This window comes from Panthera pardus, unplaced genomic scaffold (assembly GCF_024362965.1).
Source record: "Panthera pardus isolate Hobbes unplaced genomic scaffold, ASM2436296v1 HiC_scaffold_11, whole genome shotgun sequence".
Taxonomy (NCBI): Eukaryota; Metazoa; Chordata; class Mammalia; order Carnivora; family Felidae; genus Panthera; species Panthera pardus.
The window spans coordinates 48,956,489-48,976,588 of NW_026526666.1; the positions used below are offsets into that span (position 1 = coordinate 48,956,489).

General features: G+C 33.3%; 1 protein-coding gene across 11 annotated transcripts in view; it reads right to left on the reverse strand.

The window, feature by feature from the left end:
* The window catches only part of LRRC7 (leucine rich repeat containing 7), a 553,063-nt gene that overhangs the window by 93,488 nt on the left and 439,475 nt on the right, over positions 1-20,100 (reverse strand). For 8 of the 11 annotated variants that reach the window (XR_008419194.1, XR_008419193.1, XM_019448905.2 and 5 more), the window contains 6 exons: positions 19,095-19,194; positions 17,050-17,174; positions 14,783-15,031; positions 9,676-9,876; positions 1,658-1,769; positions 1,265-1,445 (listed from right to left, as the gene is read on the reverse strand). Coding sequence is in view for 9 of the 11 variants with exons in the window: in XM_019448905.2 (XP_019304450.1) it covers positions 1,265-1,445; positions 1,658-1,769; positions 9,676-9,876; positions 14,783-15,031; positions 17,050-17,174; positions 19,095-19,194 (968 nt within the window). In the remaining 2 variants the exon portion in view is untranslated. The remainder of the gene's footprint in view (positions 1-1,264; positions 1,446-1,657; positions 1,770-9,675; positions 9,877-14,782; positions 15,032-17,049; positions 17,175-19,094; positions 19,195-20,100) is intronic. The other 3 variants (XM_053894103.1, XM_019448904.2, XM_019448906.2) reach the window with 2 other exon arrangements.

A 20,100-nucleotide genomic window follows, 5' to 3' on the forward strand; every position in this document is an offset into this window, starting at 1 on the left:
CATTTTCTTAGAATGTAAATTATATTATATTATATTATATTATATTATATTATATTATATTATATATTTTGGTCATTGGCCTGTTTACACTAGTGACCAAAGTATCTCTAGAAGATGTTAATTTTTCTAGGTTTATTGTAAATGATTTGCACAGTTATAACATTGAATTATATATTTTTTTTATCAGTGAGAGATTTTTGCTTTTGCTAATATTTTCATCATGGGCATTGAAAGGTAGAAAGAGTTAATATTTTCATCACGGGCATTGAAAGGTAGTTAATATTTTCATCACGGGCATTGAAAGGTAGAAATAGTTATTCATTAATTACCAAAGAATATCTTGCTAACAGTACTGATGTTATCAATAAAATATGAGTCAAAATCAGTGACTACCTATATCATATGATGATTTGTATTTGCTGTTTATAGCATAAAACATAGCAGCAAGTTACAAAACAAAGAATCAGAACCGGGTGAGTACTACCTCATGGAGTCACTCTATTGTGCTCTTTGTCTTTTAATTTTTCATCTGTAAAATGGAAATAATATAGTAGGAACTATTTTGGAAAGATTAAATATTTTTACTTACATCCTAACTTTTCCAGCTGATGATAAGTTGATGATGATGATAACGATGATGATGATGATGATAGCATTGAAAATTTTATTATTTACTTCACACTAGGCAATAAGTGCTTTCCATGCATCTTACTTTAACCCATTTTGGATAGTGAAATGCGCACATGTGTCATAAATAAGTATTGGGCAAACAGGGCTTTTGGTTTCTGATTTATAAGGATGCCTGGATGACTCAGTCAGTTAAGCCTCTGACTCTTGATTTCGGCTCAGGTCATGATCTCACAGTTTGTGAGATGGAGCCTGCTTTGGGTTCTATGCTGACAGTGAGGAGTCTGCTTGGGATTCTCTCTCTCCCTCTCTCTCTGTTCCACCCCCACTTGCATGTGCACATGCTCTCTCTCTCTCAAAAAAATTTTTTTAAAAAAAATTACAAAAAAATAAAATTTCTTGTCCTATCATCTCAACCTGATAATCTCCCACTGTCTCTCCCTTAAACAATGGTTTTGCTGCTTGAAACCATTCATCCTCTCCTGGAAGTCCCAGGGGAACTGTTTTTGCTTACCTGCCCGTTCTGTCTTCTACGCCACTCATGTGCTGAATACAATTCAAAAATTAAGATTCGATTTTTTTTAAAGTTGCTGAAAGAAAGCACTTGGGAACAGAAAAAAGGGAATTCTAAACACACCTGTTACCCCACAAAGAATTATGTACTGCATCTTTAGCTGTTGTCTGCAAGGACCCCACTTTAACCCGGGTGTTAGAGGATCCTGAGGAAGCCTGGGAAGGTGAGTAGTCTGAGTAAGTGCCTGAGGAAACACTGTTATTCAGACAGTGAGTTTTGTCAACTTCAGACTCATCAGTTGATTCTGAAATGTAAAGGGGAAAATGTTATAATGCTATGCACACTGACAAGAATAAACACAGAAAAGCAAGTATGAAAAACAGATAGCATAACAATGTTAGGAATATATATTTGTAAAATATTTCTACAGACTATGGTGTGTCATCATTTACAACTGGTGATTCATCATGCACATGCATTTGTGGCATATTTTCCACATCAGGTTCACAATGTTACCTTTTTTGTCCTTCCCTAGCAGAACAAGTTTGGGTGGGTACAGAGGGGTCTCAGCTAATGAAGGGTGAAGTTCCCCAATCCTCATTTCATTAGCTGGATGAACAAAAGAATCCTGAGAGATATAATAATATAGGACAAGGAAAGTAAACATTTAAACATTGGTTAACCAAGATGGCAATATCTTTATTTGGCTCAGATTTAAAGATTGGGGCTCTAGAATTTAAGTCACTATAGAGCACTAGGAGAAGTGCATATGTTTCTCTGAGCTAAGTACTAAAATATTTTGCTTTTCGAATTTAAATGAGTCCATTTATTCATCAGATATTTTTTGAATGCCTGTTTATATGCCTGGCACTGTGCAAAGAACTGTGGACTTTCCAAAGAAAGATAAAATGTCACCCATGGCCCCTGGAAATTTATAATCTAATTGGGGAGATAAGCTATATCTCATTACAACACAGGACTGACTTATGGTAAGCTGTATGTGAGTATATGATATATACATATAGATATATATACATACATGTGTGTATATATATATATATATATATATACACACACATACATGTGTATATATGGTATATACACATGTAAGGAGAGAACTTCCTTAAGAGTTCTAAGAGGAAAGTCTATCACTGACCAACTGTTTTTTTTTTCATCCCTTAGTCATATTTATGCACAAGTGCTATTTAACAGGTGGTCTTATCTTCAATTTCTTCAGTTTTCTCATGACTTCTTCCTAACATTTCTAGTTTTCTCATGATTAATCTAGCCTGCTGAATCTTCATTCTAAATCTGTTCATTGAATGTAATGACCAACATTGGTACAAGAATAAAACTTTATAAAGACAAATTAACATGTTAAAAAAAGTATGAGTTTAAACTTCTATAATTAAAATTATTATTGCCAGTTAAACAGATAGTGAGATGGCACTGGGGAAAGTAAAATACCAAAGTCTCATTTTCTTCCACATATAAAAATGTCTTGTCTATACCCATGGGGAGGTAGCAATATAAATTTATGCACGGCAGTTATCTTCATTTCTTTTTTTCTTAAATCTTAAGTTAATTTCAATTCGAAAGATAATTTTTAGTATTTTTCAGTTTTCTCATTCATTAGTACTTGTTAGTTTAAAATAATAATGTAACATTTAGAAATATTTTGTTAAGTCAAAGAAAGAATATACTTGAACACAAAAATGTAGTAAGTGAAATGTGTTCTGTCTTATACCTAATTGGTAATAGTCAGAAACTCTTATTATACGTTTTATTGCCCGACATAGTGACAGGCTCAAGTTTTTGGGTATTGCAAAGAAACATCCATTTCTTTAACTTGAGGCTTAAGTTTTGTTTTGGGGGTTACTTTTGGTTAGGTTTGTAAGAGAATATTTGCCTGTGAAAAACCTGGGTATATCTGATATGTGTTAATTATTTAAAAAACATTTCTAGTCAAATTCTTTCATTTTCTACAAGTGGGTTTTGAGACTCAGTGAGGTCCATGCTTACAAAGATAATTAGACGAAGATCCAACATAGAGGCAGGACTCTGGGGTTCCAGTCTTATGATCTTCCCTTATATTGTGCTGCCTCCTAGTGTGCTCAGCTGTGAGCACATCTGAGACTAAAAATCCAGCTCCAGAGTTGAAGAGGGATAGGAAAGAGGGTAGGATTGATGGAAATTTTGGAGATGAAGAGGGAAATCTGTGTTCTCATGGATTTTGAAAACTATTTCAAAGGCTTAGCATAAGAAATTCATGATAAAATTTTAAGGTGACAGAATAGAGAGTAAAGCCATTACACATCTTTGTAGAAATTTATAACTACAGGAGACCCAAGTTTGAGAAATTGTACCATGGAAAGGTATAAAATATGTTAAGTTTTGTCAAAACTATTTCAGTTGCAAGGTGGCATATTTCTATTCTATTCCTGCTTTATCATTTATTAATCGGGTTATCTTGCACAAGTCAGTGTTCTTCTGTGTACCTTATTCATTTCACCAGTAAAATGAAGGTAATAGATGAAAGGAATTAATGTTATTTTCTGTCTAGTACTAACACTCTATGAATCTAAATGTAACTTATAGTTACATTGAAATAATATTTTGAAACAATATTTTAAAAAGGAAATATTCTTATGACACCTGATAGAGAACTACAGGAATTTTGTTTTAGTCAATAAAACAACCCAAAAGTTGTACAAACATAGAAATGTAAATAAAATTAAGGGTTTCATTACTTTTTCCCTTATGCCTTACACATTTAGTATGCAAGTTATATTGCATATATAGGTCAAATTTTCAAATTTGTATCCTAATTTTGTGGCTGGAGCTTGGCATGGTGGCTATGATGTGACTCACTGCTTAAGAATTTCCATTTTGAATCAAAAAGAGCCATAGTGACTAGGGAGTATGGTAGTAGCTAATCATGAACTGCCTCCTTTCTCCAGAGTTCTGTGAGACCCTCCACCTAGGAGGACTAACACTGAAGCAAGAACAATGGATTTGCACTGATCCAGTTAGACTCAATTACCTTTATGAACAAAATGATAATAATGATGATGATGATGATGATGATGATGAAGATGATGATGCCATCAGTTATGGAGAATCTATTACATAGCTGCTACTGTGCTACTATGCTAAACACTTCATCTGTACTATTAATTATTTAATAGACAACTTTGTTTTTCACTGTTATTTATTATTTTGAGTTATTTATTATCATCATCTTTGTTTTGCAGTTAAGAAGATGAAAGCTTAGAGAGGTAAAGTCATAATTCCAAGTCACAAATTCAGTGAATGGTAGAGCCAAGATTTGAACTTGGATCTGTCTTACTGGAAGGTCTTCTCTGTAATATTATGTATTGTGTACCCAGAGAAAAGCTCACCTACCAAATGGACTTCACAGAAAAGACAAATTAACTGTCCAACAAAGGAAATTAAGCATCAACTTTGTCTCTATCAATTCTTTTATAAAGAGGCTGGAGGAATCAGGTTCATGTTGGAAAAGTGGGTGAAGCTTTTGGGACTACTTCTATGGTGAAGACAGTGGAGGCTATTGGTAGGGAATCAAATATAATGAGGGTCCTATTTTAAGCACATTGAGCCATATTTGCTTCTGAGGAGACAGAAGAGGGAGAGAAAGAAAAGGTAGAATCTCTTTGTTCTTTAACTCCATTGATCTTGTGCCATTCAAACTAAATCTCCACTGCTATGGCTGTAGTGAAAGGGAGCTGAAGACAGAAGTGAGAGGTGGGGAAAAGCTTGTGTCTGAGTTTTTAGAGTCCAGGCCTAGTATTAATAAAAGCATTTAAGGACATTTTCAATGGTAATTGACTACTTATTACCAGGAGAAAGATGTGTTTTCTCTATATAAAGAAATTAGGTGGAGTCTCCTAACAAAGGAAAAAGTCCAAAACCTTTCTGAACATGGTGGACATGGTGAACAGGTATCCAGTGAGAAGTTTTCTGTAATGCAAGATAGTGGCCCACAAAAGGATTAAAGGGGGTTGGGCAGGATTAGCACATGATTCTCTTGTGGAAGGGAAGGGAATTATCACTTGTTGTAACTTTCCTCTGTGCCAAGAACTGTGCTTGCAGTTGTATAAAAGTATTTGCTTTTGTCTGATTTCATCTCCACAAAAACTAAGCATTATTGGTATCTGTATTTCTAAGATAAAGAAAGCAAAGCTTAGGAAGTTTTCAATGACTTGTCAAGGTCACAAAATTGGTAACAAGGTAGATTCAAGATTTGAATTAAGGTCTCCTGGACTTGAAAGCATTTCTCCTTGTTCCTAAACTGTGCTCCGAGGTACCTGTGATGCTGTTGTTAATTCACAGTGTTACATGGGTTGTTTTAAATATTTGGGGGAAACAAAGCAATACTTGACATCAGTCAGATATTGTGTGAACTGGTGGCTCTCAGTTTCAACATTAGATTGCACTTTCCTTTGATGACAGTCTTTGTGAAGCTGGCTTTTTGGTGGTTGCTATGATTAAAAATCAAGTGTCATCCAAAAATCAATATGAAACAGAATTGTAGTGACTGATGTGATTCCAAGGTTTGAGAAGATAAGTGGTGTCCCACAGGTACACACATTTCATCAAGTACTTTTGTTATTTAAGCATGAAATAAAACTATTATCTCCCCTTTTAGTGTATGTGTGTTATTTTTCAAATGGCCACTAGGCAGGGCATAAATATTTAATAAATTGTTCAGAACTAACTACTTAATAAATGGAACTGTTAGGTACTTCTTTTGGAATATGGTCCTTGTAACAAAATTACTAAGATACTAAAGGCATTTGTATGCCAAGGGTTTTGGAACCCCCAGATTTTACTTATTTTACATCATAGCTTTATTTACCATACTGTTCTTCTTTCCTTCCCTGATTTTCTCACTCTCCCAATAGTTCATCATGATAGTTTGTCTTTACTCATAATATTATATTAGTGTATTAATATAGCAAATTGTTATTGTTAAAATACATGTTATTCAACACACAGGTGACAAAATATAAATAATTGTTGCAGTCAATACTTAATTCATTACGAATGTGACAAAAACCCAAGAGAAATTGTTCTTGCCCTCAATTAACTTCTATTGGATGTAGAGACACACATGTTATCAGATAAGAGTCATTCATATACTCAACAGGTAGTTACTGTGCCCAATTCTGTACTAGGCATTGTGCTAGACCCCAGAAAGGCAATGGAGATAAGACATACCTGACCTCGTGAAACTCACAGCCTGTAGTTAATAAACAAAATAATTAGAGAAATTTTTATTATATGTAACACAAATAAACAGGATAATGTGATAGAGAAAATGAGAGGTTCTACTGATCATGGTGATCAGGGAAAGCCTTCCTGTTGAGGTAATCTTTAAACTGAAGGTTGGAAAAATATGGAAGTGTTAGCTATATAATTGGACCTGGGTGCTAAAGACTCAATGTTTGTGTCCCCTCAAAATTCATAAGTTGAAACCTATATGATGATATTTGGAGGTGGGATCTTTGGGAGGTGATTAAGTCATGAGGGTAGAACCCTCATGAATGAAATTAGTGCCACTATAAAAGAGACCCCACAAAGCTCCCTATCTCCTTCTACCTTGTGAGGATATAGAGAGAAGATGGCCATCTATCAATCAGAAAGTAGGCCCTTACTAGACACTGAATCTCTTCGTGCCTTAATCTTGGACTTCTTAGCCTCCTGAACTGTGATAAATAATTTTTTTTTTGTTTATAAACCATGCAGTCTATGATATTATGTTATAGCAGCCTGAATGGATGAAGACACTGGTAAAAAGCAAATGTAAACTTTATAAAAGGAATTTGGAAGTAGAAGAGAACCTTCATACCTCCCCATCCTCCTTGTTCATATGACTCTCCCAGCTGTATTCTCTGTCTAGCATAACATATATTAAAAGTCTTGGTATAGGTTTGGCAAACAAAGTGATCAATAAATGTTGATTTATTTCCTTTTTCTTTTTTCTCTGCTGAATTTGTAATCTGTTTACCTTGTTTTTTCTTACTGTTTTCTGCTTCTGGTTCTGCCTACCTCTATTCTTTTTTTCCTTCATTTTCCATATTTAACCACACGGATAAATGTGTCATGCAGTGAGTGATATTCTCTTCCACATTCTTGAGAATATGAACTAAATAATGACTCAAAATAGCAAACAAGTGCAAAACATACAAGAAAATATTATACACTTAATATAATATACATTGATCAGCTAGACACTCGGTTGTCTGTATTAATTATATCTGAAAGTTGAAAATATGGAGCATGGCCCCTTAATCTGGGTGAGTAATTTGATAAAGAATTGGCTTCTCTTTGCTCTAGGATGGCTAAAAGTTGGGTAAAGAAGATCTAGAATTTAAATTTTAGAAAAAGTATTGCACTTACCAGTGAGAATTCTACTCAACATAAAGGGCCAGGAGAAGAAAACTTAAGAAAGGTGGGGTGAATCACTGAAATAATTATAAAGACTAAGACTGAGCTTCAATTAAATAGGCAATAAGAAGCCACTGTAGTGTTTTCAAGCAGAGAAAGTTAAATTTGTTTTAAAAAGATCATTAACAGAGTAATGAGGGGGCTGAGGACAATGTAAGTCAAGGAGTTGACAGGTTTTATAGAAATGCAGGACAGAGTTGAGGGCCTGAAGAGGTCAAGGAGATATACTTAGATGAAAATGTATAAGCTTAGGTGATTGTTTGGAAGGGGCAGTGAATGCAGAGAAAGAAGGAATAAGAAATCAGGATATCTCCCAAATTTCTACCTTGAGTGGACTAGTAAAATAATGGTACAAGCTGAGATCAAGATTGGGCATATAAGAGCAGAAGCAAAACTGGGGAAGAAACATCCGATTTAATTTTGGATTTTTCATTTGAAGTGCTTATGGGATAATTTTAAGATTTATTTTCTCTACTAGGGTTATTATTAAATTCATGACCAAAGCCATCTTTTCCTTGCTTCACCTATCCCAACCCTGAACTAAGAAATTTTAGAATCTTCTTATTTTGTAGTAAAATTACTCAGTTTATGGGTTATCATGACCTCACAGTTATTTGGATGTTAAACTGTGACTACATGAGATTTAAATACAAAGTGTCTCCAGTGTGTACCTGCTAAACATTGGCTTTCTTCCTTTTTATATTATTGAAATATCTTAGAGATAAAAGTCTGTTATCAGACAATATCAGACAATAATACTGATTTTATAAGTAAATGGAAAAAAACCCCAAAATGAGTACTTAAATTTTCCTCCCTAGATATCCAGCTATATTCTTCTCTTCTGGGGCAGGCTGGTACCTCCACTGGCAGATGTTCACACCATGCTTATTCTTGCTCAAGCTTTTTCCTCTGTCTGGAATGACTTCCTATCTTTCCACTTTAGATGAATCACCCAAATATCAATATGCGGTTCAACTTTAAACTGTTTCACATAACTTTGTAATTGATTGGCCGTGATTGCATCTCTCTCCAATTTCTTAAAGTATCATATTTGCCATCACTCAACAAATCATGTGACTGTATTTTATATAATATGCTCTCTAATCACCTTATCTGTGGTAATTTTACCTAGATAGGCTCTAAATTATTTGAGGACTATGTGCACATTTTATATTTCTTTTCTCTCTCTCACAGTGTTTAGCACAGTGCTAAATATACAGTTGGTGTTTTATCAATGCAACAAATTGATGCTGTGAAATGCAGATTTGTAAAAGAGTTTCATGAATCTAGATTTTTGAGAAGTGCGTATAGTAACTTCTAGATGTACTCATACCAGTTATGTTTCTAATGAAGATAAAAAGGTGATAACCAAATTGGCTGAAGAGTTGATGAGACAGTACAGAGGTGGCATAAATGTAGTTGAATTCTTTTCAGACCACACAAATTGATAAGGATGAATATCTAGTTTATTCTAAAATATAGGAATTAAGCTTCACATGACTAGATCCAGAAAAGCTAAATTTCAAAGTTATCTCCTGTTTTTCATTTATAGTAGTGTTTCCTATAATGGTTTTAACCCAAACCCTAAAACAAACAAACAAAAAATTGGCTCTAAATCTGATCCAGAATTTTACTGAGATATGCAGAGCAAAAAAACAAAACAAAACAAAACAAAACAAAAAACCCCCACAAAAACACACAAAAAAACCCCAACTTCATTTAGTCTTTTCTAATGACTCATACAATAAAAGTTTGGATAGCCAAAACAGTATCACGAAAATGGTATAATGCACTTACTGGCCAGACCTCGCTAGGTGAGCAAGTATTCCTTCTGTGTGTATTGGAACTTTTGGAGTCGTATTATAATTTTAGGCCATGAGGGTGTCATTTACCTGTAATTCAGTAAATGCAACCCTCATAGTTTGAAAAAGTAGAGAAACTCATTTATATCTTAGGGGAAAAAATGCACTTATCAGAGATCTAATCAGTTTAAAAAAAACATAGAATTTAGTAATTCCAAAAAATCCAAACCACACTGGCAATTACCAATAACCTTGAAATACCTCCACTGTAATCTCCTTTGGGGCTACAGGCCACTTGTGTTCATACTTTTCTTTCACAGTTTGCTCCGTGTTAGCAGTTGGGTTTGAATTCTCAACACGCACTCCATGGCTTGGCTTACCCACCAGATTTTGAACAGATTTTACCATATTCTTTAAATCCTCTGGGTAAGGAGTTGGATATCGTTTTAGGTTTATTTCAACCTAGAAGTTTATAAAAAGAAATTTCACATAAAAATACCTTCGGCAAACACGTTCACAAAACTACTCCATTTTATGTGCAGTAGTGAAACCAAATGCAATATAGTGAGTGTTGAGCTGGCTGAGAAACTGTACTGTTGCTGTCAGTGGTGTTCTTTCCATATTCTGCCCTCATGGGGCTTCTTCCCGCCACGCCCACCTTCTAGATTAAAAATAATTTGGGGGTTATATCCTATCTTTAGACCTACCCTGAGGATCATTGAAATAGGAGTAGGTCAAACATATAAGTGACTAGCAATCTGAAGATTTTAAGCAAATTACTGTCAGCTGCTTTTATACTTTAGAGGCTGTTCCTTACCTATCTTAGTTATTTATAAGTAATTATCTTCATGTTAAAAATATCTTTGGAGCATTAATATAGATGATAGGAGGAGACCCCAAAAGATTTACAAGTAGAGTTTATCATGTCTTTAAAAAATGGGGAATTGACAGTATCTGCTACCAAATATGCATCAGCTCAATGTTAATTAATTAGCATGTTATATCAAAAGGTAGGGTAGCTAATTCTTGTTAATACCTAAAAAAAATGCTTCAGGGTGGCTTTTATATTTAGTTTTTACCCTAATAAAGTAACAGTGTAGGTACTGCCTTAAACTACTTAAAATCTTAAAATACTCCTTTGTAGGTAATGTCTTAAAATAAAAAATTAAAAATTGAGGAGATTTTCTAAGATATTCTATGTAAACACATAAATGTTGGCTTATATTTACCCAGGTATCTATTCCCCTTTCTTGAATTCATTTTTGGTGTATCAATCTGCCTTTGGGGAATATATATTAATGATCATTCTTCACATTTAATTTAGAGGGAGAAAATATGAGACACTTCCTTACGGAATATCCCATTATCAGAGTATTTAAAATATACCTAAATTGGAATAAATCCAATTTATTCATGCCGATTAAAAGGGAGTGGGAAGAAATATAAGGAGCAGATTTATTTGGCCTGGCTTATTCCAGTAGTCATAACTTTTTGCATCTGAGTAGAACCAACTTTACAAAATGGAATGGTTTATGTGATTGTAGTGAGTATGTGTCTGTGGAAAGTGTGTGTGGGGGTAGGTGGGAAGGAACGGAGAAGGGGAAAGCAAAGCTGAAGAAGGAAAGAGTGGGAATGAGAGACGAAAGGAGAAAGTGGGGGGCACATGCACCCCCACCTGCCCACACCCATGGAATTCATGGGATGTAAGAAACTATGATGGTGGTATAGATCTGAGGATTGTAAATATGAATTCAAACACTTTTGCTCATCTGCAGATTTAGCAAATCCACCAACTTTGTCATATTCATCTTCCTCGTGGCTCATTTTCCATATCAAATGCTAGGATTGGACTCCACTGGATGATTTCTAACATTTCTTTTAAGACTAAAAATACAAAATTATTTTTCCAATACATTTTTGAAAGGCTGATGAAAAACCAGATAATTCTGCTAGTATAAATATTGTTTAAATGTAATTTTGTCTTTTACACTCCCAAACAAATAAGAATGAACTCAATAATATATAGAAATAAAGCTACAAAAATATAACCCAAGGAAAATTTAAACTTCTCGGAAAAAAAGTGTAAGTTGTTAGAATGTAATATAAATATAGCTCAGGGTACTTAATTTACAATGCATTCTTAAGTAAACATAAAGAGAATGATATCCATGCTAGACAAAGTCCATTGGGATGCATGCATTCTTGGATCTGCTGTTTAAGTTGGTATTAGAAATGTTCATCACAAATTAAATCTAAGTTTTAAATGATATTGTTGAACTCATTTAAAAGTACTTGATATCAAAGGGCTAAAAGTCAAAAAACTACATTTAAAAATATAGATTGTAGAGTGGTATGACTATTATGCCAATTAAGAACATCTTTTAATTTTTAATAACCAATGGTATATGAATGAAAAAATAATTTTCAGGTAGAGAATTAAAACCCTATGTACCTTAAAAAATTCTCAATGCTAAAATTATACTCCTAAATTGAATCAAAAGGAAAAAAAAGTGTGAAATGTTCTTCTTTAATTGAATTAGATTCTTCATTGAATAATGTAATCTATTTTTTATAGATGCTATGTCTCATCTGACAAAATTAGATGACTATTTACTAATGGCCATGGTGCCAATATTTTCTGGTTATTTTATAAACAAGTTAATATGATATTTTGGTCACATCACCAGAATATGTTTGGGTACTTTATCTTTGAAAAATATTTAAATTTAGAAACAGAAACAGATTTGTCATGAATTTAATGAAGCTTCAGTTTTAGAGCCTGTCACTTGCACAGCCTCTTTCTAAAGCCTTGTGAGGGGCCCTACTTATGTATTTAAATGGTTATCTTATATCCTTTTCCTTAAAAGAGGCCCCTCTCCAAACTGTGGGAGTTTCAGGTCTCATACAACTTGGATTTGTTTCACCTAGCCAATAAGTTCCTTGTTTCCCACTTGTTGGACCTGGAGTCAGAAGATCTAAATTTAAGCCACAGATTTACCTCAAACAAGCTATCAGCCACTAACCTTTCTGTCCAGTTTCCACTTGTGTAAAATGTGAATGATAATATCTTTGGTGAATATATGACTAAAATGAGATAATACCTGTGACAGTCTTTTGAAAATGTGTAAATTCTATTCAGAGATTAAATACTATCTAAAATCAGATTCTACTTAGGTATTTTTAAAGTCTCAATTCTTTTGGCAGTTTAGATTCTACCATATATACTATATACTCATATATGTATATATATACACACACATATGTATATACATATAAACACCATACTACCTGTAACTATCTGGGTTTTTTCAGATTGTATGCAGCAGCAACCATTATTTATTCAGTATCTGCCATTTGCCAGGCACATGCGATATGTTTATAAGGATATTTAATTTATTATTATCTATACAATAAATAATACTTATCTATATGATAAATAATACTTATTTTATTATTTATCATATAGATTTAAATATAAATAAACACTGACTAATTATACTTAACAATAATTAAATAATTATAATTAAACATAGTTTAAATTGCATAACTCATTATAGCATCTGTTCCCATTCTACCAAAAGGGAACAGTGTTGGTCCAAAGTCATACAGCTATAGGTAGCAATGCCCAAATTCAAACTCAGGCCTTTGACTCCAAAGCCTATGCTATGGAAGTGTTACTTGGTTCAGAGCTATTGTCTGATAGAAGTGAAGCACATTATTTGTACAATCTTGTGAAAAAATGGTGTTTGTAAATCTATAATGTAAATTTTACTGAGTTAAATAACAAGATGATTTCAATTTTTAAAAACATAAAGCTAACAATTTTTTATAATTCCTTTTAAAATTTAAATAACGGTGTAATATTTTATAATTGTTATGCTTGTAAGTTCTGTAAAAACATATTTTATATCCTTTTACAGATTGTTTTGCCTTCCTACTTTTCTTTTTTTATGCCTTCCAACTTTTTAACTCATGTGTGCACTGCTTTAGAAAAGAATAAACATGCTCATAAACACAATTTTATTAATAGTTCAGTAATGCCCCAATACAAAAGCAGTTTCTTTATATTTCTAAATATATAGGCTAGAAATATTCCCTTATTCTAATATGGGATGGAAAAACAAATAGGTGGGAAAAATTGTCACTTATGTTCTTACCAAAATGTTGTATATATCACTCACCATAAAGTATTTGTTCATTTTACATATACATTTTATTAAAATGCAAGATTTTGTACTGCAATGTTATTTCACTTTAATTTTAGAAAAATAGCAATGTTTCACAACATTCTGTATATCTCAGATCTAAAACAAGTGCAGTAAATGCAAATAGCAGCTGCAAGATGTTGGAGACTCCCAAAAGTTTAGCAATGGAAGAAAGAATTAACATAAATAGCTAGGCATTTAGAGATGATATCTTGAATTCACAAAGAAAACCGTGGTTTTCTTATGTAATGATTAAATTCTAATTTGGTTTGGCTGTAAATTCCGGTAAGAGAAATAATAGTGAATGCCTTGATTATTGATTGTTAAATATCTTATTCTGGGATTTAATTAGGACATTTTACACAGAAAGGAAACCTATAGCAGTTTCAGTGAGGATTCTCAGCTGGCCTTATATTGTGCATAGAATATAAGACACAGAATAAGAATCTAGTCCATTACATGTGGATGGTAAAGCTTACCAAAAATCTAGTGTTTTTTCACAACCCATTAAGACATTTTTTTTAAATGAAACTTTTAAACACCCAACCCACTGAGATAAGGAAGCCCTATTTGCCACAACTCCTAAACCAATCTTCTCTTACAGGAATTCTCATCATCTGTGCCTTCAAATTAGAAGGAAATCGATACTTTTCAACAAATGTCCATCTTTGTACTCAAAGTCCACTCTCAGCAAATCCCAATTCAAATCTCATGCTATTTTATGAATCAATTTTTAGTTATTTAATCTCCCTCAGAATTGACATTATACAAAAATGCATGTATGTATGGGGACAATTTAGATGTTATCAACAGTGTCATCAACATTCTGCCCGACTATTGGTATTCCCACACTTTAAATTAAAGAAAAAAATATTTAAAAATGAAAACATAAATGAAAATGAAGCACCCAACTAAAAAATCATGCCATATATCCCACCATTAGGCACCTCATTATTAATGTTCCCTCCCCTGACTTGGTTCTCTCCACCCCATTGCCAATGTCAATGAACAAAAACTTAAATTGGTATCGAACACTGGCAACTGGATGGTTTCTATAGGATCGACATTCCTTACCCCAAATCATGCAGAACATACCCCATAAACAACTGTTCCAAGGTTGCCTCTACATGGGGGGTTCTCCTACCCCAAACACCTAGGCCTACCTGTCTGCCACTTAGAGAGGGAAGAGTGGTGGATTGTGCTGCAACTGGCAATGGAGTACACATGCTCCTTTCCTGCTGGAGGCCACTTATACAACCCCATGCCAGCTGTGGGTCATTCTGGGGGACGGGCATATCTTGGATCTGCTGATCACACCTGGCCCATGGTGTGCAGCAATCGCCAGACAGTCTGGCAGGTTGGAGAGTAATCCCACGCTGGCCCCTTTCCCAGGGGGCTTGGCAAGAGTGATCCTGTGGGAGAAGGAATCTCCATTTTCTGGGAGAAAGAGGAGCACTGTAGCAATACTTTCACTTTATCATTTTTCTACTCTTGATTTTTTTTTTCACTCTGGGTAATGCATTTAAAACAACCACAGAAAATTAGCTCAAACTCTCTAACAAAATGGTACCAATATCAAATGAAGCTAAAGGGTCACCACTTCTTCACACAATGCAGCAGTTATACTACACTGTACACTCTGTAAGTAGGGCATTATACTCTAGTCCATTTGGAAGTTGATGGCATAGGTCAGTGGTTCCTTTTTAGATTTTATGTAAATGAAAGGTAAAATGGTGCTAAATTTAATGTACATGTAATGAACCAAAACCGTGTGATTAATTTACTATAAGATTTCCATACATTCCATTCATTATACTTCCATGATGATTTATTTAGAAGTTTGTTTGTGTTCTAATTTGCCCAATAGCCAATGGCATTGGAAATGTTCAAATTAGTCAAAACCAAGTGTTTGAGATTTTTGAAACACGTATTGTTTCGCCAAAATATAGATAAATCAAACATAAATAAGCATAAAGAAAATGCAATCTAAAGTATAATGAGCCTACTCTGATTATAAACAAACCTGATCACATAACACACAAACAGGGCTTCTAAATAACGGTTTGCATTTACCATATTTTATGTTTTCATTGATACATATACCAGAGTATATTAAATGTACTATTTTCTTGTTGGATCCTTTGAATATGGATTTTTAGGAATAAGTAAGTAGTTTTTGACATTCAGTGAAGAAAAAGAATGAATCAGAGGTCCAGTATAGAATGCATCATCCATTGGTTCTATATTTAACGTACGAAATCTTAAAAGAAGAACTGAGATGTTGTGAGGGTCTTTGTTTACTTTTAGTTTGGCATTGTTTTTTCCAGGAATTCACAAGTTAAAAAAATGTTTCTTTGGTTATTAGATAGCATTAACCAAGCATCCAGAAACATTTTTTTTCAAAGCCAAATCTTTAACAAAGCTATCATTTTGATTTGGGAGTCCGTTTTGGGTTCTCCACAATGATGTAGAGGTAGGCCTTGTCAATTACCTTACTGTCTAAATCTAGTAAGGTTCCAGAGTGTGTTGGTTTAAGAAAGAAGTTTAGAAAATGTGGGAATGAGGGGAAAGAAAAGAAGAACACATTACACAATCTATATCTATTAACAGGATGCACATAACAATTACTTAGGCAATTAGTCACTCAGAGTGAGAGCTGTTAGTATCCATGATGGAAAAAGTACACAAATAATACTATAAAAAATTAGTGAGAGATTCAAGATGTTGCCATGATGTTAATATGAAGATCTGATGTTGAGAAGAACTATATCACTTCTGATATCTTCAAGCTTAAATACTTAAAAATATAGATTGTAAAATTTCACCTTGTTACTTGACTTAAATTAGTTCCAATGAAGAATTTTAAAAATATATGTTTGAGGTGAAAAACTGAATATCCCCTGGTATTCTTGCCTCCTTTAAAACTTGTTTTCATATTTAAGAAAACTCAGAAAATTTTCTCAGATACCCCAGGGACATTGAATCTTTCAGAGATTTTAATGACAATGTAATATATTAATCTGTTGGTTTTTCCTTAAATGTGTACTTGGGTCTCATATGGCCTGCCTGATGCCTTGCTTGGCGATTAAAAGAAAACCATTTCAGTGTTTCAAAAATATAATAAGATGCTTAGGTAAAGTCTATCAGCCAGATTTGTTTGTCTGTTTTGGCTTTCTCTCACCTTGAATCTCTTTCATGTTGTTACTCTGTAAGATGGGTATTAAATTTGCTCAGAGACATTAGTCTCATTCTGAAGCACACCAATGCTTCTCAAATTACCATCCTGCTATAATGAAAGGTACCACCAGAACACTTGAAGATATATCTGACCTTCAAGCAGAGGTCACTCAATTTGTCCCTAAGTCTATTGTATTAATAACAATGGACAAAGGTAATGAGAAGAAAGAAGAAACAAAATTAAAAGTTTCACCTTAACTTTCCCAGCATTTTCATCATCTTCCTTTTTTTCTTCAAATTCAAAGGCAACAGTCATGCGTTGTTGTCTCTGCTCTTCCCACAGTGTTGGGTTAAAGCTGTCACTGTCTGACTGGAAATCTACAGTTAGATTCCAAAGTATTATTGCTTTTTTTTACATGAAGTGTTATTAATAGAGCTTAGTACACTATGCAAAAAAATGGCAATAGGTACTATAAACAAGTACAAAATCAAAAAAAAAAAAGGAAAAATAAAGAGAAAGAAAGAAATAAAAAAGAAAGGAAAGAAAAAGAGAGGAAAGGTCCTTTGATATTTGTTACATGGTCTTTTACATCTTAATTCAAATTTAGCTTTCCTAAGTACATATTAATTACATATTGGGATTGGGAAGTTTTCTAGTGCAGAGAATGGTCTCTCCAAATACTACTACTAATGATAATACAAGAGAGCTGGGCTATACATTTTAAAACATTAATTTTTAAATCTTCACACCAGCACACTATGGGTAGTGCTAATATATCCTCAATTTGTTAATGAGAAAACTATAGTTTTCTCTGGGCCAGTGCAGGATTCTATTCCATGTCTGTGTGATTACACAGCCCATACCCATATTTGTAGCCACTAAACTCTATCAGGATTTTATAAAAGGTACTACATAACATTGGTTTTTCAGTAAAATGCGTAAGATTGAAAGCTTTATTTATTTATTTTTTTTTGCTGTGTGTATGTGGTTGGGAGGAAATGGAGCGGAGCTTGTTTTTAGGGTTATGAACATATGGAAATTCAGTCTTTAACATTACAGTCTCAACTAGTCTAAATATATCCCCAATTAATAGGGAAAATAAGTGGCTTATAAATATTTAATTTATATCAAAATATGGACTAATAGTAATATCTTCCTTGCCAACATTAATTGTGAAGATCACATGAAAATGCAGTACAAGTACTTAGTTCAGGCTAAATTCTTTCCCAAAGGACAACACTTATCATATATGTACTTGTTTGTTGCAAGGGATTCTGAAAATTCATTTATTATACTTCTGCCTGAAAAGCCAAAGGGTGACTTGCTTAAAGTTCAAAAAATTTTTCTATTACCAACTCTTCTTTCCTCAAAAGAGAGCAAAACAAAACAAAACCTGGCTAATTCCTTAATATCACACTTTGCCTAACTAGATCTACCTCATTCCCTACAATAAATTAGGGATTCAATCTGTGCAACCACATCTCAGAAATGACCAGCAAATCTGAGATTCTTTTCACTTTTCACTTTTCCCTTTATTTTTTAAATGAAATATTTTGATAATCTAGGGACTAATATGAAAATATAAGTAAAGTTTAGGTTTAGGTTTTTCAACACGTATATCTATCATAGCTACTGACATCATTTAGAGAAACTCAACTTGAAAGAGAAATAATGGTCATTATTTTCAAGTTATCTCTTTATGGTCGACTCTTAACATGAAATAATTTGGGGCCTGGGATCACCAGACTAAATGTTTAAATTGTGTTCATGAAATTAGTGAACACAGGAAATAAACCAGTTCACTGAACCTTCCTTAGGGTCTGACCCTTCTTAGCTCATTTCAGTGAGCTGGGTACTACATTTAGTTAACTAGTCCTATGTCTTAGAATCCACCAAGAGAAGTTGCTCCCAAAAATCAACACTTCCATATAAGATATGAAGAGGGAGAGTTACATTTTTGGAATCTTATTTAAAATAGTATAGTGTACATTGATTTTGTAACCTGCAACTTTACTGAATTCATTTATCAGTTCTCCCAGTTTTTTGGTGGAGTCTTTCAGGTTTTCTATATGGAGTATCATGTCATCGGCAAATAGTGAAGGTTTTACTTCTTCCTTGCTGATTGTGGAAGATAAGATTCATGTTTAGGGTTAACCCCTGGATGACTTATATGTGTCATCTAGTTATTTTCATAGCCTTGCCCATGTGTCAGTATTCCTGGCCAGATATCAGAATAAAATTATTCCCTTTTATCCATAATTATATAAGTATAGGAGAAATTTTTACTGATAATTTACCTTCATCACCACGAGGTTGCTGGGGAAACATGTAGTTAGTCAATACTCTTTGCTTTGTTTCTGGATGGGCTTCAGTTTGTAAAGGGATAAGAGCTTTTGACTAGACGCAAAGAACATACAAAATAGATTAATAAGATAGTGAATATGAAGAATATTACTTTTATATAAGACATGGTCAATAGTTTGGCCTCACTGAGCTGAATGAACAATTAAAAGAAAGGCAAGGAAAAAAGTAATAAAATAATTAAGGATTACATAAAAGACTATTGCTGAAGAATATTCTTAAATTCTAAGGTCTTCATACTGAGAGTTTCTTTTTCTGTAGGATACTTTTTTACAAAACCTATCATCTTCACTGAGCAATGTCAGTTTTAGTCTTAAAGAGACCAAGATGTATTAAATTATTCAACTAAGTAAGCTTTTGGTGTGGTTCTATATGCTCATTCATTTTCACAAACTGCTGCCCTAAAAAGACAAATGGGATTTGCTATCAAATCCATGCTACTGCAAAATCATCTATGAATTTAATTAGGTTAAAACAGAAGCATTTTTTGAGAGATATTTTTGTAACCAAAGACAGAGTCCACATAAAAATAAGCAACTATTCTTGTTGTACCTGATGTATCAGTATATTTCTTGTGGATGGTAATATTTAATTCTTTATTATTAATTTGATTTTACAAATACAATTTCTGAAGGGTATTGTAGAACTCTGATATTAAATTATATATATATATACATATATATGTATACATATATGTATATATATATATACATATGTATATATATACCTTATTGGAAATGATGATATCTAATGTTTAAAAAATCCACTAATTTCATGACATTTATTAATAGGAGTGAAACACAAAGTGGATTTGGCATATCAGCTTGTCTCATGCAACTGAGTCAGAAACACATTAAATCACTGTTATAAATAAAAGTTAAATGATGCAGTCATTGTTCAGTTCAGTCTCCCACAAGAATAATAAATCATGATATTAGCAGA